The sequence below is a fragment of the Rhipicephalus microplus genome, chromosome X (genome assembly GCF_043290135.1).
Source record: "Rhipicephalus microplus isolate Deutch F79 chromosome X, USDA_Rmic, whole genome shotgun sequence".
Lineage (NCBI taxonomy): Eukaryota > Metazoa > Arthropoda > Arachnida > Ixodida > Ixodidae > Rhipicephalus > Rhipicephalus microplus.
In genome coordinates this window covers 55,936,447-55,954,655 of record NC_134710.1, presented here as the reverse complement: position 1 = coordinate 55,954,655, position 18,209 = coordinate 55,936,447, and the positions used below count along the sequence as shown (strand labels likewise).

The 18,209-nt window shown below is 44.5% G+C and overlaps 1 protein-coding gene across 2 annotated transcripts in view; it reads right to left on the bottom strand.

Annotated features, from left to right (window-relative positions):
• LOC119176068 (transmembrane protein 163a) overlaps window positions 1-18,209 on the bottom strand; it is an 89,913-nt gene that overhangs the window by 15,150 nt on the left and 56,554 nt on the right. Inside the window, exon 1 of one of the 2 annotated variants that reach the window (XM_037427185.2) lies at window positions 5,121-5,262. The exons of the other annotated variant lie outside the window; for it this stretch is intronic. Within the exon in view, the coding sequence (XP_037283082.2) occupies window positions 5,121-5,166 (46 nt within the window). The 5' untranslated portion in view covers window positions 5,167-5,262. Of the gene's footprint in view, window positions 1-5,120; window positions 5,263-18,209 lie in introns of those variants that run through there. 2 annotated transcript variants of the gene reach the window in all.

Genomic DNA, 18,209 nt, shown 5'->3' with positions numbered 1-18,209 from the left:
AGTCAGCGCAAACTTTTTTTCGAAGTCTTAACAGCAGCTGAATCCTTTTCTGAAAAACTGTAACTTTAATTTTACTACCTATTTTTTACGCCACAGTTGCCACATAATCTGAAATAAACGAAGCTTATTCAATCCCACCCGTGCAACACAAACGCATTTAAACGAGCACGAAAGGTTAAGAATAATAATGCACTGAAAGAAAGTTCGATGCTAGCTAGAACGAACAGTAGCACAAGCGGTGGCGCTATGTGTAAGTTTGACTTGAAACTGTAGGCTAGGCATTTAGCAAGTATTGGTCATATTTAGAAAACACTATCAGCACTAACCGGCACTAGCCAGTGATAGCAGCATGACAGTGCACTCGCCAGGAGAGGAGAAATCATCACCGTTCACCATTCGAAAATTGGGAACGAAAGAGGGGGTGGGGCGGGGTGCAACGAAAACAACAAAGCGCTTGGCCTTATAAAAAATGAGTATGAATTGCACGAAACAATGAATGCGACGACTTAAAGAATAGAGTCTCAAGAGGAAGACCATGCTCTCAGCACCTTTTGTTTAGGACGTCAGTGTAAGCAAATGTTCGTTACGCTCAGTACAACACTAACACTCAATAACAGGAGCTTGCAAAATGAACACTGCTGTCGCAAAACAAAACTGTCTTTTTTCTAATCTTCAACGCGTGCTGACTGATTATACAGTTGCAATGTTGCCCGGGAAACTATGTTTCAGTTACGATACGGACCCACCATTTCCTCGACCGATCGCAGTCCAAGTAAAACGCCACAACAGTTCGTGCGAGACAAGAAGGAAGGAAAAAAAAATGAGCGGACAAGTGCTTCTCCTTTCCGCGGAACTTTCTTGCACTGCTGCGCTCGGTTGCCCATGGCGTTCGCTTGACTCGCAGGGGACCTTCGCGATTTCGTTTGCTTGTATAGAATAAGAAATGAGACGTTCCTGCATCCAAGCTTGCGTGGTACCCAGCATGCTTCCATTAAACCTATCTTATCTTTTCTTTGCGTGTTTACGACGTTAATAATAATAATAATAATAATAATAATAATAATAATAATAATAATAATAATAATAATAATAATAATAATAATAATAATAATAATAATAATAATAATAATAATAATAATAATAATAATTATTATTATTATTATTATTATTATTATTATTATTATTAACGTGTCCGATAACAACCATAAGGTATTTGTGCAGGCGCACGCAATAAAAAACAATACAATAAAGGCAGTACTCAGAAAAATAAATCAAAGCAACATGGGAAGAATAAGAAGACAAGATGAGAATCAGAATCGGGGGCTGGATAATGTGGAATTTATATAGGGGGGGGGGAGCTTCCTGAAAGACGGAAAACAGGGGAATCTACTACCTCAAGACAGGGCAAAGCTCGGATAAAAACTGTAGACAACGAAAACATCAAAATCAAGAAATTTAACATTGTAGAGACTTAGCATTTTGTGAATGGTAGTCTTGGAAGAAGTTGGCAGGCGCATGAAATGGTCGATTTTATCAGGTTAACTTACGCGAAATACGAAAATTAATACAACTAAGAAGTAAAAGATAGGATATCATACCGTGAACTAGCTTGTAAAGAAATAACAGGTCAGCGCAATTTCGCCGGCCGTAATGTGATGGCAATGACAATAATCTGGCAGTGTTAGATCGAGATCCTGAGTCATTTCTAGTGAAACGATGGTTGTAAATGTTTATGCTTTTTTTTCTGTACTAGCTCAATGGCGTTACTGCTGGATTTATCAATGCCATTCCAGATCACAGATGCGTACTCCAGTTAAGGAAGACATATTGCGGCGTACAATTAGTGGAAGGCTGCCAGGAAACTGAATGCTCAAGAGATTCTGCAGACACAGCCGAGACAATGAAGGCTTCGCATGGCAGCACATTTGGTGTGGGCAGAAAAATTTAGCGAGCTATCAAAAATAGCAGTATCACTGATCTCATAAACCTTACATAACGGCACAGTATTGGCGGAGTGTGGAAATCACAATGGATGATTTGCGAAATGTGCTCATGATTTGGTACTTAGGATATTTAGCAAAATTTTATTGTTGCACTATTCGGAGAAAAAACAGATCTGACTGCTGCAAGCGACAATCGTTAACTGAATGAATTTTATTAAATATCTTGATGCCATCGGCGTACAAGAAAAAAGAAGATTAATGAATTGCAAGAAATATCATTGTTAAAGAAATTAAAAATAACAGTGGGCCTAATACCAACCCTTTAGGAACACCACCAGTCACTTTGTACAAGGAGGATCTTTGGTCATTTACGACAACATAACATGATCTATTAAGCAGATAGCAATGCAGGGAATTCACAAAAGACGACTCAACATCAAAGTGTGCAAGTTTAACAGGAATCAGTGAGTGGCCGACTACGTCAGCCTGTCCTGTCTGAGTAATAGTTGGGGAGATTCGCTTCATGAAACTAGCAAGATTTGTAGTAGTTGAGCGGCCAGCGAGGAAACCATGTTGATTAGGATTCACCGAATTTCACGCTGAAATAGGATACGTTGTAAATAATAATAATAATAACAATAACAATAACAATAACAATAACAATAATAACAATAACAATAATAACAATAATAACAATAACAATAACAATAATAACAATAACAATAACAATAATAACAATAACAATAACAATAATAACAATAACAATAACAATAATAATAATAATAATAATAATAATAATAATAATAATAATAATAATAATAATAATACACAACAAAATTCACCTCCTGTGACCGTTTCTTATTCAGAAATGACGCCTGTTCTTTGCCTATGATGTTTTCTTTTGATTAAAACGAGAAGTTGGTGCTGTTATGGTGGCATCGGCTACTCAATTTCTCTTAGTAGACAAGATATGCCGTAAGCTAAACAATACGGGCACACAATGCAAGACAATACAACATACGATGTGAAAGTACACAATAGCCAAACGTCACAAGTCAATTCCAATAAGGCTAATGTTCATACGTACACAAGTTCCACACACAAGGTCAGTTCACATTGAGACAGATAATTGCACATATGAAACACGCTATCTAAATACTACACATTTCTTTATAGCCTGACGGCGACATCGCATACGGTAGGTCAATATTTCCATGGAATATTTAATTCTCAAGAAACTTCTTGAAGGTGACAGGCGCTCTTTTCTGAAGACCTGCAGTTGGCCATAGATTGAGTGTTTTCGTCACTGTGAAGGGACCAATTTAAACAGTTGCAAACTTGCTCGTAATACTTTTCTTTGTCTCATATTTTGGGCACTCGAGAAGCATGTGACATCTTTATCAGGGTAGCCGCAAAAGCACTCTGTACTAGGCGCACGTTTTATCCTGTGCAGAAAGTGCCGCGTAAATGCTGTACCAAGCCGTAGGCGGTAGACCGAGGACCAATGTTTAAAATCTATTTTCTCTTAACACTGATGGAATGCTTAGTTTTATGCAAGGGTTTATCAAATATAAGTCTGAGCTTTAAGACGTTTCGTCGAACCATTTGCCTTTAGTGACGCTACAAGTTATTTGTATGTGGAGTAGATGCATTTTGATGCGTGAAATTGGCAGAATAATTCTCTTCGTTGTTGCAGGCCCTATTTGCCGCGGCGTCCGCTGCAGTGTTTCCTGGAATGCTGCAGTGACCTGGTATTCATGTAAATGCAATCACGTAGTTAATTTCTCCTGTGTTTGCGTGTTCATTCAAGGTCTCATATAACAGGGAAACATTTACAACGCGTTTTTTATCATTTTGCAGCGACACTGGAGCGGCCTGTGAATCGTTATAAAGATAACCCATTTTGTGCTTCTTTTCCGAATGTTATAAAGTGCTGCGCAGATCGAATTGCAAACAGTTCCGCAGCAGTAGAAGACGTCGCTCGACATAATTCTTTTGCACCAAGAAATATAGACAACGAGAAATATGGCCGGTCGAAAGCTTTAAAAGACTGAGGCAGTGAGTGTCGAGTTTTTCGTTCGGATGTTTCGGCCACAGAAAAATCGGAACTCTCCGAAATCGCCTCTAGGTTGGCTGCCAGCAGTGCCAAAGAAAAGTTGACTGCCAGCCAAATATACATGGTACCGCTTTCCGAAGCAAGCCGTAATTACCCGCACTCATTCTCAGAGGGTACCCGCTAGCCAGGCCTGACAGTTTGTGCACCTTCACATCAACACAGACCTCCTTTAGCGGTGTCCACGTTTGATACTCGCATTGAGGACAAGCAAAGCATACGCGAGACGAGAAGTTTATAAAGTTCGCTGAACACGCACGCATCTAAATTGAGCCATTCATCTCGGTACCTAAGTAATTTTCGAAGAAACTTCTTTTTGCGTCGGGTACTATATGAAGAAGTTGCATACATAAAAAATGAAGCATTCAGTGTCTAAAGCTTCGGATAACGAATGTAAAACATACAAAGGGTTGTGTACGAGGCCTCAGCCGAACAAGTAGTTAAAGCATCGTTTTCGAATAAATACTTGCATTCACGCTCATACGCACGAACAAACAAAATAAGATAGAACTGTTGGTAAAACAGGTGAACGACAAAATCACTTAGGAACAAAAAGCTTTGTGATTCAAGCCCACAAGTCCACAGATCAGTGTGAAATGCTACGATAGAAGCGTATTTATTCACACGAAGATGCGCACACAACACCATGGCTGTTCATACTAAGTTGGTGTTTCCGAATGATTAGATGAAGCATAAGAATGTGCATAACTCAAGTTGACAAGCCCCGGGATACTGCAGCTGATCACGGACCCAAAATTGAATTTTAAGGTTTTTAGAAATTGTTAAGAATTGAAACGTCCTATTTCCAATCGAGAGTGCCAGCATGAGCTGTTCGAGGCCCACCTAAAAAATGACGTTTTTATACGAGATTTGAGACACCTGGTTGCATCGCAGCCGCGAACATCAATGTTTCTATTTAGTGTCGCGAGTGTGGCGATGTGACATGTCGACGCTCGCCGACAATAGAGATTTGACAACGAAAAACCCTGGACGCAATCCGGAGCGCATCCCTTTCGGCGGCGGCAGCCGCGCGAGAAAGTGCGCTCCTGGACTCGCACACTCACCGTCGGCGTAGTGGAAGTGGTAAGGCTCCCAGGAGTGAAAGCCCATGGCGGTTCAACGGCCCGCTACATCCATGTCGACGGTCTCCGTGGCCGCCAACGCAGCCAGAGTGCGTTTACCCGAAGGCCGCCGATGCAGACAGGGCTGACCGATATAGGCGGCCGCTTTCCTCTTTCGGAGGCTCCAAGCGGGCACCGGTTGCCGCGAAACAAGGCCCCCCGCGCGTGAGTGAAAAGAGCTGCCCTTGGCGCGCCGGAGAATCCTCTCGCCGTAGCCTGGTGGGGCGAAAATCTAGGTCGGCATGCGCAGCGAGAAGGGGGCTTTCCTCCGCACTCAACCGGCACAACGACGACCGCCAATTACTGCGGGTAAGGTGACTGGACACGAGTCGGCCCCTCCCGTCAGTGTGAAGCGCCAAGGAAGCCAGGCTCGAGTGCAAACTGCACCCTTGTACTCTGAGCGAGCGGCAGACCCCGGTGCCTCCACTTTATCGTCCTGTATTTTCTGCGCACCACGAAACATCAGCCTTTCACTTTCTTTCCTGGAGCTGCTATTTCCACTGCTTCTACAATCCCCATCGCCCCTCTAGCAGATGGGGCCTCCTAATCCGATGCGGCCATTACGGGGCGGGACGTGAACACGGGAGCATTCTTCCGCCACATTCCTCTGTGGATGAGGCCATCGACGTAGCAGCGTGCCCTATAGACGAGCTCCTGTCGGCTCAACTTTCGTTTGCTTTAGTTTGCCTTGCTTTTTTCGGTGCATTAGTTGACCAATGAAGTGATCTTGCGTTGAGCTGCAGGAGGCACCCAGCAAAGCTGGAAATAGCATGCTACGTTTGACAAGGAACACTACGACCAGTATTCGTATTATGTTAAGTTTAAGCCGGCTCCTGTTTACAGGTGTAAACCAAAAATTTCAATCTGAAGAAAGTATTTGTAACGTTATCACTAACTTACTGCACATGACCTATCCTCCGATAGCGCTAATTCTATGCCGTCAATAGTTACCAAATTTAAAAGTATGTCAAAGTGCGAAAGCAAAACCCTCACTTCTAGTGAGAATAAGTATTGACCTTCATCTGAAGCCAATATGTAGCTGCAGAGTCACACCACACACTCGCATTCGAGCAAAATACTCCTTGTCAGGTGTTAAGATAGTCACCGTTTCAGTTACTTCAATAGACTCATTTACACTCAAATTCTGCAACACACAGAAACTGACAGTACGTGTAATAAGAAACGAGGTGGTTTGGGCTAGTTGGTATTACATGACTATTGTTATAGTGCGAGATTATAACGACGGCAAAGGGAAAAGAAGACGAGCGCTGACTTCCAGCTCGTTGGAAGTTAGCGCTCGTCTTCTTGCCATTTTGTCGTCGTTCTGACCTCGCGCTATAACAATCGTACGTGTAATAAGCGCCATATTAAACCTCCAGCGTCACCCCCTTCTCTCACATGATTATGCAACCAGCCTGATACTGCGCCAATGCTTTTTCAAGACAGTCCTCTTTTACGCACTTCTGCCCTAAATAAACGACAAAAAAAGTCGAAGCTTTGCCACAAAGGTGAAGCAATGAACATGATAGTAGCAAATGGGAAGGTCACGCGCACAATGGCAAGCAGATCGAAACGTGCCCCGCGTTTCTCAGCACAAATGGCGCACCAAACGTACTCACAGTAACATATGAACGCGAATAAGCGTTTCAGTTGTTACTTCGCTGCGCCAGAAAAGCACGCCCTTTTCGCAAACAGAGGCTGTGCAATGATTGCAGTGACCTTTGTGCACCCGGTAACTACTACAGAATCGTTCCGACGAAACCCAAAGGCTAGCCAAGGCGTACGATTCTCCCCACTACAAGATAGGGGCACGCGATCGAGCATACACCTTATTTTCTACGCAGGCCAAAGTACGCCTTAGAGCTGAGAGCCGCGGCGCTCTCACTGCGTCATCTTGTTGATAATGCTGAAAACACAATAGTCCCCCCCCCCCCGAGATGCCCGCCAACAGCGGTAATGATAGATATGAATAGCTAGCCGTTTGAACTAAGGAGGTACCTCTCGGTGGCTAAGTGGTTAACGCCTCGCATTCACGACGTGGATGTCCCACGTTCGATTCCGCGCGCCGGAGTCTTTTCTCTGGGATTTTTTTTGCGTTTTCATATATATAGATACGTATACATATACGGTGCATGACATCGACGAAATCCAGCCGAGAGTGTCCATATAATTGCTATCGCAATAAAAAAAAGGGCCGAGGAGGGGCGACACGAGGGTGCCCTGCTTTGCAGCGTATAGAGATGGACGCAATTGAATGAATAGTTACCGGGCAAAGTCAGGTTCATCTTTTACAGCGACCTAACTTTCCGTCAGTGTATATTTCACTTAATTATGTTCGACATTGTACTACCGGCGCCGCTAACTTAAAGTTTCGACTAATTGTTCTGCGAATCAACAAACTTCGAGCGACTTGTTTTCTGGCTAATCAATAACTGCACTCTCGAGAGAAACTTGCCGGAGCCACCTTCGTAATACGCAGAACAGTTTCCTCTCTCTCTCTCCCACTCTGGAAGAAGCACTTACAGAATTTTATACGAAAATGTATTATTCTCTAGACGCATATACACCGCGAACGATGTGCATAGAGATTTACACTTAGATAACAGACCCTGAGCTGAGTAGGCACCATGAGATAATTCCCTATGGCAGAACAAGGCCTCAAGAGTAGCCAAGGCCACTCGAAAGTAAAAATCGTACGCACATGTTGAAGCTTCGCATGGATAGCCACACCATGCTGTGTAGCTCTCGTGGGAGCAGGGAACTTACGCTGCCTACAAGTTCCTCCCGACCTGGATTCGACCTCAAACGCAAAGTGAGTCATTTGTCACTCGCGAGCCGCGACCACAATTTCGCGGCGACGTCGCACAGCCTGGAAGCCAGCCTCGCGACAGCACTCATCGCTCGGCACGCGGATACGGCCCGCTGACTTTCTATGGAGCTCTTTCTTTACTTGCATGGAGGTAAACAAACCAAAACGAAAGGAAACCCCAATGCTTTCGAATGGGACGTAGCATAGTTGAGAGGAACGAAAGAAAGGACAACTATGCAAAACTTAACAAAAAAAAAAACATCCGGTTTGCTAACCTAAAGCCCGGGCGTGGGATAAGAACAAAATGAAAGCAATGCTCGTGCACGCGATCACTGCTTGTGACAACCCAGGATGCGACACTTATTATAGTACCAGAGTCCCCACACTTATGCAAATGAGGAATGCATTTACAGCCCTGTTTCACACACTTGTACAGTTGGCATTGAGATTTCTCCTCAGAGTCCTCACATTGGTCTGTCTAGACGACGAGCTAATGTGCAGTCGTAAGCGTCTGTATTGACGACTGCATTGACGACTGTCACTAATAACATGTCCGTGTACACGAGAGGAAAGTCATTTCTGGACACTGAACCACGGTGAGAAAAAAAATCGCACAACACTGCTAACAACATGACCGAACTCTAACAAAAATCACCTAGAAAGCTTGCCTATCTGTGGATCTACAGTTATTTGAAGGACAGAACATTCTTCGTTTAGACATGAAATGGTACAACGCACAATAGTACTTGTCGCGGTGTACCTCAAGTTGGGCCCTGAGCCTTACGCAGTTTAAACATGTGCCCATCGATCTTGACGTTTTTTCCGTTGTCGGTGCATCTGTCATTCTACGCAAACGACATCTGCACCTGGGCATCAGGTGTCACGTGCCTACACGTACGAGCCAGGCTTTATAGAGTGGCCGATAGAAGCTATATGGACGTCAAGCTATCATTAAGAACGGGGTCTGTAGCTGTCGTCTGAGAGATTCTCCCTGGTTGCGTTTACACATACCCCACAGACTATAAGTCATTAGACCCCATACGTCATCGGAATCATTGGAGGCAATATCAGCTATGAGGTAGCCGGCGGATCTAGCCTTGCATAATTTGCAGGCAATCGCCCCGCCCGATTTCCTCTGTGCTAGTTGCATCTAATGTCCTTTTGTTTGTACGTTTTTCAACTAAACACGAGCAGGCTCTTAAAAAGTAATAGATTGTGGCTTGTCCTGGAGCCCTCACATCGCCTACATGAAAAAAAAAAGAAACTCATGATCTTCCACGTCCTATGGTGTCTTGCAGGAAAATCGTGCGGTGCATCTGTACGAACGATGCTGCCACTGTACTCTGCACTTTTTCTTGGCTTCATGGGCTACAGCTCACTTGTACTGAATAACAAACGTACGCGTCTTCCAGTCGATTCAAGCTCAAGCATTGAGAACATGCCTTGAGCTTCCAAGATATGCGTCCTCCGCAGGGATTGTCGCCATTTCTCCTGTCACCCAATCACAACATACATTGACATCGATGTTTTAAGATTGCATGCCACCCGGCTCCAACTTTAGGCCACGCTCAGCATTCAGCGGTATTATTGCTTGGCATTTCTCAGACATTTACACTAACTTCACGCACGCAGGAAGACCACAGTTACCATTGTAGTGTCTACATTCACTGCAAGCTCTGATAACCATTCACGAAATACAAAAGAAGAAACAGTCATCAAATTTGGTCCTACAACAAGACCCACTACTGTGCCTGCATGAAAAACACAGCGGACGCCTTCAAACATACACGGACTCCTCAGTTTCATCTGCAAGTCGAGCTCGAATAGAGGTCATTCCCGAGAAATCCACCACCATAAAAGCCAAAACATCGCATTTGACATCATCGACGACTGCTGAACTCACCATCATTCGTGTTGCTCCAGAGTTCATAGTTGCACAACCGCCACAGGCATGGTCGGTCTTCTCCGACTCCAAATCAGTCCTTTAATGTATTATGTCACCATATCGTCATGGGCCAAACAAACAGTTAGTCGCTGACATAAGACTGCTTCATCACCGCGCTGTAGAGAAGCAGCACAACATAGTCTGTCAGTGGATATCGGTGCATCGTGGTAATTATGGAAATGGCCATGCAGACGAAGCTGCCCAACCTGCTCATGATGCTCTTCATTGTGCAGCTATACCATTATCAAGAACAGACGCTGCTAGAAGGCCTTGTTCACTTGCACGTTCACTCACACAGTCGAGCTCGACAGAACTGACCAACGCATGTCTTCACAAGTTGGACCCGAATCTGCAGCTCCGTCTTCCGTCGGGAATAACTGAAACTGAGAAGACGCTCTTGTGCCGTTTGTGGCTTGGGGTGGCCTTCACAAATTCTTACTCGTTTCGCATCGGAATAGCCAGTGCCCGTCATGTGACAACTGTAGTTGCGAGGAGACAATCGCCCATCTTTATAAATGCCCTCGCTTTAGTGCACTAAGAACTGTCAAAAGTGTTCGAGAGACAATGACCCATTGTCGGAGGAAAAGGTCTTAGGACACTGGTTGAAACCACCCTCGGAACAAAGCTTTGAGAGCGTTATTGCGCTTCTTCCGGACAACTAGTGTCAAAGGCGTACCTTAAACAGTGTCGTTTAACGTATTATTGTTCCTTTTCTGTCTTTTTTAACATCTATATTATACCACCTTTTACCGCCCTTATCCCTTTCCCAGACACAGGGTAAACAGCTGGTCTGAGAACTCAATGAACACTCTGTCCTTCCCTTTTTTTCCTTCTCCCTCCCCGAAACTATGAGCATGTTACAAAAGTATGTGCCACAAATACGAATTCTATCAATCGAATGTCAATCTATACGCTTTCTCATATTCCAGAGATGAAAACAACGCTTAAAAAAGATTTAGGAAGACGATGGTAACTAACGCAGCAGCATAAGCAATCGTGTATTCATTTATTAGTAAGTAGAGACCATTGACTTCAAAACCGTAGTCATCCGGAGGATCACCAACAGACACCGGGAAATCAAGGAAGACAATCTCATCCGCATCATACATGCGTTTGTGTCTGCCACCTTTCGTACTCAGCGGCCATGCATAATTGGCGTGTTGCAGAGAGGACTAAGCTCAATTATCTCATAAGAAAGGTCCTTAAGCTCGCGCTCGGCTTGTCTATAAGCACTCGCACTGAAAACCTTTTTAAGCTCGGTGTTCACAATACACTCGAAGAGATAATCGAGGCGCAAGAGCGCTCACAGCTGCTCAGGCTTTCCGGAACCAAATCGGGCCGCAAGATACTCGCCGATTTGGGCCTCATCTCTATTGACCAGTGCCCCGATTCCATGCAGATTCCCAGAAACATCCTGTCTCATCTGCGCATCGCACCCATTCCCCGCAATATGCACCCTGCGCGCAACGTCAGTCGACGTAGGCCCAGGGGTAGAGCTCTGCTCGAGCACGTCCGTAGCAACTCCACTGATACAAGCTTTGTGGATGCTGCGCCATATGTCCTACTCAAATTCCAGGCTCACTTGCTCCGCCACGGTACACACATCGAAGCCCATGATAGCCGAACAGGCTGCAATCGCGCTAGCTATGCTAGATAGTCGCAGAGAGTCAATATACAGTGACTCTACGGCGGCTATCAAAGCCTACAAAACCGGGATTGTAGCCCCTCAGGCCCTGCACATTCTCCAAAACGTCAAAAGTATCACGCCCCATTCTCTCACTTGGTTTCCCGCTCACCTGGGGTTGATTGATGGCCCTACCTCTAAACCTAACGAGGGCGCACACGAGGCCGCGCGAGGACTCACTGACCGCGCCGCCTCTGCAGTCCCTCTGCCTCGCTGGGACCCTTACTTACCTCAACAAAATAACAAAGCACTTCTATCTGTCAAGAAAGGTATTCCCCCTCCCTGCCTTGTGCAGGGCGCAGGCAGTTACCCTTAGACTATTGCAAGCCAGTGCGTATTCTAACCCTGTGGTGCTTCATGCCATGTATACCCTGAACGGTATCCAAGTGCGGACCGCCCCGCCTGTGGACTGTTAGCAGCATTCAACCATGTGTTGTGGCTACAGTTGTCAAAAACATCTTGCGATGCTTTTGATCGTGAGAAACATTCATTTCTGTTTTCTTTTATTGAACATGTAAACATTGGCTCTACAGTGCTTAAAAGTGTTATAATCATTCTTGGCCTAGTTTAATTGTTATTGGTCACCTCTAAAAACGTGTTTTTATTGCTTCTTCTGTGTCTGTGAAACGAGGAGGCCAAATGTTGCCACTTCTGTTTGCCTCTTATCTTGAACCGCTCTGTTTGAGTGTAATACAATCGATTCATAATCAAGGATTCAATATACTTGGCAATGAAGTTAAAGTTTTGGCTTATACAGATGACGTAGCAATCTTTCGTACCAATAAACCAAGTGTTCAAAATGTGATAACTACAACTGGGAAATTCGGTGTTGTTTCAGGAGCTCGTATAAACTCCTCAAAAAGTTTAGGAATATTGTTTGGCTTATGGGGCAGTACGCCCCACAAGTTGTCAGGGATTAATTGGACTAGCATTCCACCAAAGTATCTTGGTGTGCCACTAGATGCTTAAAGATTTAGCGCACGCTATTGGAAGGAGCACGTCTCTAAGCTTGAGCGGCAAACACAGGCATTTGTTTCATATAGCTGAAATGGTGTCACAAATGTGTTACAAGCTTTGGTCGAGCCAAAGCTTGTTGCACGTTTTTAACAACAAAGATTAACTATGTGTTGCAGCTTATTCATTGTACCAGGTTCTACATGCAACGAATTCATCATATTTTTGCAACTTTCGTATGGTCTTACTTTTTACTCCATTCGTCGTGCACAACATATTCAGGAGAGTTGGTGAGGGAAGATTTGGTTTAAAACATCTTTATTTATGGCAAACAGTTTCGCGATTCTTTTTTTTTTCGTAATAGTTTCTATCCTATCACTCGTGCGTTCTTGCAAGTTACACTTGTTAATTATTTACCCGACGTTGTTTCTTTAAACTTCTCCGCGCACTCGTGTTTATGGAGATTTATGGAGGAAGTTTGCTCTGCAGTTCGCTTTCTTAAAAGCTGTTTTGCTATGGAATACTTGTATACAGTTTCACGCAAGACACTATATAGATGTTTAATGTCTATGCTCTTCCCTCCTTCGCTGTACCACCCATTATACCTACATCTTCAAGACCATGATGTGCTGAAACGGGAATGCGCCGAAGTTCTGAAATTCTAACCGGAATGCGCTGAAGTTCTGAAACGCGTAGGAGAAAAGGGCGCCAAATTGACCTATATATAGGGTTTCCTATGAATTGCAACTTGCGCCGAAACCTCGCTGCAAAGACACTTTTTCATTCCACTTACACCCGAATGCCGCCGGTGTACGCGAAAGGATTGAATCTTTGTAACTTACCTGCAGAACGAGAACCGACACATACGAAAACGAAGGAAGGTATAGGGGGTGTTAACTATACTTTTTAAGGGCCCCTAAATCACCTATTAAGATACAAAGAACAAGCGTGGTAATTTCTCCTGGCTTTTTCAGTCTTTTCGGCACAATGCATAACGTCAGCCGTCTGTTCACGAGACGTCATGCGGAAATAAGCGCATGATTGGTCGATATGAAAGAAATATCACATGTAAATAGTTTTTCACCCTGCTTTTCCATGCAGTCGAACGCCAGTTTTGACTTGTCTCGCAAGAATATCCTGCGCGATCAATTTAATTTCGTTTCGTGCGTTTTCGAGTGCGGAGATTAGTGCGTAACTGAAAAGCGAGAAATCGCGATAGCCTCATTGCCCAGTGTGCAAAATGTATATCTCCCCAATTCAAAAACATTCTTTTATAAACTTCATTCTTAAACACTACCCATTAAAACATGGTTACAAAGAACAGGTATTTCTGTCTCCACTGTTGATTTCCTTCTCCGAGATGTACCTGAAGCAATAGAGCATTGCTTCGGGAGCTGCAAAGACTCCATTCTATTCTGGAATATCCTTCTACGAACTCTAAAGAAAAAAATTTGTGATTACTTTGTACACTGTTCATTATCTTTTGCCAGCATTTCTTGATGAAGTTCCATACGATATGGTTTTCCTTATCGGTATACACAGTTTGTAGAAGACGCGTATGCAGGACCGCAATGCTTAGCCGATCGCCTGTTCACGCACGCATTTCATCCGAATGGCTAATCACTTGAAGGGTGTTTATGAAGAACATGAATTCCGACCGGACTGGTGCCCCATCTTGCTGAGGTGCTTAGCCTCGCCCCTTTTGTTGTGCAGCGCATGATGACAAACTCTCCCTAAACAATTGGACTAACCTACGAGTTTCTAAACAGTGCGTGTACGCTCATTGTCGCTACAGGACTGCAACAGCGCAACTCTGTACGATATTGTGTTCTATTTTATTGTGCATTCTACTAAATATCATATTGCAAAAAAAAAAAGACGCGTGGCTGTGTGGTAGAACATCCGCTTGCCCCGCAAATGACCCGGGTTCGATACCAACTCGAACCTTGACAACCTGGGTTCGACCACCACTCTGACACATGCATTTTGATCATTTGTTTTATTTGCATCGTTCTCGATTTTTCGCTCACGCATAAGATGATTTCCTGGAAGGGGGAGTCCACCCTGAAGATGACACTTAAAGCATAACAAAATAAAGATGTTTATTCTCGCTCGCTCTTCGCTCACAACCAACGACACCGACACCGACACCGACGCCACCATTTCTGTGAAACAAGCTCTAATACTATTGCGTTAAAAAAATTGCTTATCGAGAAACTCGCCACGAATTTGTGCTTCGATGCGTATCAGTTGGTCAGTTGTGGATCTACCCTCCCGCAAACCACACTGCTATTGGTCAAGTAGATTGTTTCAAAAAGTTATACTAGTCGCCTGTAATTCTTTGAATACCTTGCATGGACAGCTTGTTAGGGCTATAGTAACCGAGGATGGGTTCTTGGCCTGTTTTGGAAGCGGAATAATAACTGCTTATTTCCAGGCAGCGGCAATCGAAGCTGGAAAACTATAAAACATTAAACAAGAAAAGAGGGGCTTTTTGAGTTTCAGAGGGCAGGTGTTTCAGCATTTCAAATACCATACGGTCGGAGCTTGGGGAAGGTTTATCGCAGCAGTTTAGCTATGCCTGTAGCTCAGCTAGGTAGAATGGTTCAATGTATGCCTCGTGTTTTGTGCATTTGGGCTCTAGTTTGTTTTTCAATTCTTGATTTGTATCGTTGGAAAGCAGGAGAACAGTGCGATAAACTGGACACCTCTTCGAAGTCTGCGCCGAGAAAGTTCGCCTGGTCCTCCAAGCTGACACCTTGTGCATTTAACAGAGGAAGTGAATATGCCTATCCTGCTACCCTACTAATCATGTTCCAGACTTTACCCTCCTATGTACATGAATTGATGTCTAATAAAAGCATCTGCCAACTCTCCCTTTTACCCTGTCGGTGCGTTCTCCTGCGTTCAGGCTTCATGTTCTTATAATATAGAAAACTCTCCGCTGTCCCAAAGTATTCCATGCTTATTGTTTCTTGAGCAAATTTCGGCACTCGTTCTACAATGCGACACATCATTTTTCAGAGAGTCCACTTGTTTATGGTATGCACATCGTCGCAGCATCAATGACAAATGCTGTAATGTAGCAAACAGCTTTCACTATGTTAAGGGACAGATGTCGGTACAACATAAAGGTATGTAGCTGTCCAAAACTGCTCCCAATCTGCATTCTCAATCTCCCATTTGGGAACCTGCAGATGACATTGTTTTTTTATTGGTGTGCTCAGTGTGCTCACAACTATTGCGAAGAGGTCTCTTCGGTAGAGATTATTAGTAACTTTCCATATGAAGGAGCTATGACACGTTCACCCCACAAATGGCAGTTTTCAGCGAAAAATAGATATAGAGGGTATATTGTGCCTGTACATATATGAAACAAGATATGCAAGATAACATTTCACTGCAAAATAAGCCCGACGAGTCCAGCTATAAACCCCACCCGCCACAAGCGACCGGCATTTTGCCATGGCATGTGTGACGTCATGTGCTTCATGGAGTGAAGCCGTCATCTTCCCCTACATTTCAGCCACAGCAATTCAGTTTCCAGTGCTAAGCTGAAGAAAGCTGAAATAGCTCCACTGTACGCACAGCTGACCACAAAACATAATTGCTGGCCGGAGTAGAGACAGTCGCAAAGCAAACGGCTTCATGTCACATGATGATAATTATTATTATTACCCTGCCCTTTATAATGGGCATTCTAACGAAAAATCCGGATCTGGCAAAAATCGAAAAACGAAAAACGAAAATAGGCACACACACAAAAGAAAAATGTCTCCATCAGTGGCTTGATGTGCTTGCTGCCGGACGTGTTCTGTCCTGCAGGTGGCTCCCACTTCGGTTGTTCCTCTTGCGCCTCTCAAAAACCTAGCGCCATCGCCAGCGATCGCTGCTGCCGCAGCGGTTGCCCCTCTCCGTCGGGCAATGGAGTCAACGCCGCGGTTGCAGCAGATGGGCGGCGGTTGAGGCCTTCGAATTCAAAGCAAGGCATCTGAGTAAATTGTGCTCCATGTGTTCCTCCTCCAGGTTGCACAGCGGGCATGTCTTCGAGACTGGGCATGAACTTCGCCCTTAGCGATCGGGTGCGCAGCATGCCGCATCTAGCTTCGCTCAGAAGGCCGCTTCACAGATCGCGAAGGCACCAATGTTGTCAGGATATTGCGCTGTTCGCTTGTCTATGCAAATGTTTATTAAAATTTAATGCTCGACCAAATGCGATGAAATTTTGCCAGCTTGTTTGTCAACTTTCAAGGATTAACCCACATAACACAGAGTATGAGCGAAAATTTGGTGTCATAACCCCTTGAAGAGGAGGTAAAAGTAATGCATACATTAGGCTCGGAGCTATGGATAAGTAGATTTTGTTTCCGGGGATTTAATAGGATGGCTGCTTCAGACTCAAAATACATGCACTTGAAAAGAACAAGAACTGTTCAATAAGACAACCTCGCGCATCGCCGCAAGAGAAGCTATGTAAAAAGAGCAAATTGTGATCAGTTCATTCAAGAGAACAACTTGAACGGCCACAGCCTCAAAGGATATCAAGTGGCAAATCTGAACGGGCTATTCCTCGATTTCCTCGATTAGCAATAACTGTTACACCATCAGATGGCGCCACAGCATCGTGCCGGCTTTTTCGAAAAAAAAACGTAATGACGTAGAAAGTAGGTGTGTGCGGGTTGCAAGAATTTTTTTTTTTTTTTTGTACGCGCAGCACTTGTAATCAATGGTTGTGTAAAAGTTCTTGGACATCGTTAAGGTTTTCAAGCAATCCTATGACCCACTGTGGAATTTCTGTTCATTTTAATTTAGTGCTGTGTGTACAAAACATTACCTTATAGGTTACGATGCCCTTTGCAGGCCCTGTAATGGAGTATGTATAGCTTTATTTTTTCTTTGGTAGGAGGGGGAGGGGGTGCTCTAAGAAGCTGTGCCGTTCCTTCAGCGTCTCAGACACTGGAGTCATGCTGCTTGTGTCCATCACCTCCTCTAAAATCATGGTTGGTGCCTGCTTTGCAGGCACGCTTGCGATGGCTCTGGGCATTATTGCGCTTGCAGTGGCCAAGAGTCCGCCTGCCTCAGGACTCTACTGACCCTGTTTGACAAGGGGTGGAGCAGCAGTTAAGTGGCGAAAGTGGCCATCCACCACCGAGCCCAACAAGGGGACTCTACAAGGTTGAATAACATTCGGAGTCGCCAGCCATGCATCACCCCTGTTACCTAACTATACCTATTCGAGGTTGGATAACTACAAAACTTAAGCCTCATGGCGAGAAAAACTCGAATGTAAACTGAAGAGAGATGATCACAGCAAAGATAAAAAGTGAGAGAGAATAACGAATATGAGGACAGAAAGAGACATGAAAAGTTGACTACCGATTTCCCCTGGGTGGGTCAGCCCAGGGGTGCGGTCTACGGGAAGCCGGCGCTTAAAGGGCATGTTACCCCCACCAGACCCTCGAAAGTCCAATCACTTGACGTCGGCTCATCCCCCCAAAGCCCCCTTCCCCGACACGGCTAAGCTAGCCACGTGTGGCGAGGCGTAGGAGGGTGTCGAAATCCCCCGTTGGCTAAGGTCCATGATGGCGCCACTCACAAAACGCCTGTTCTCACAAACGCCCCTACGAGTTGCGACTACGT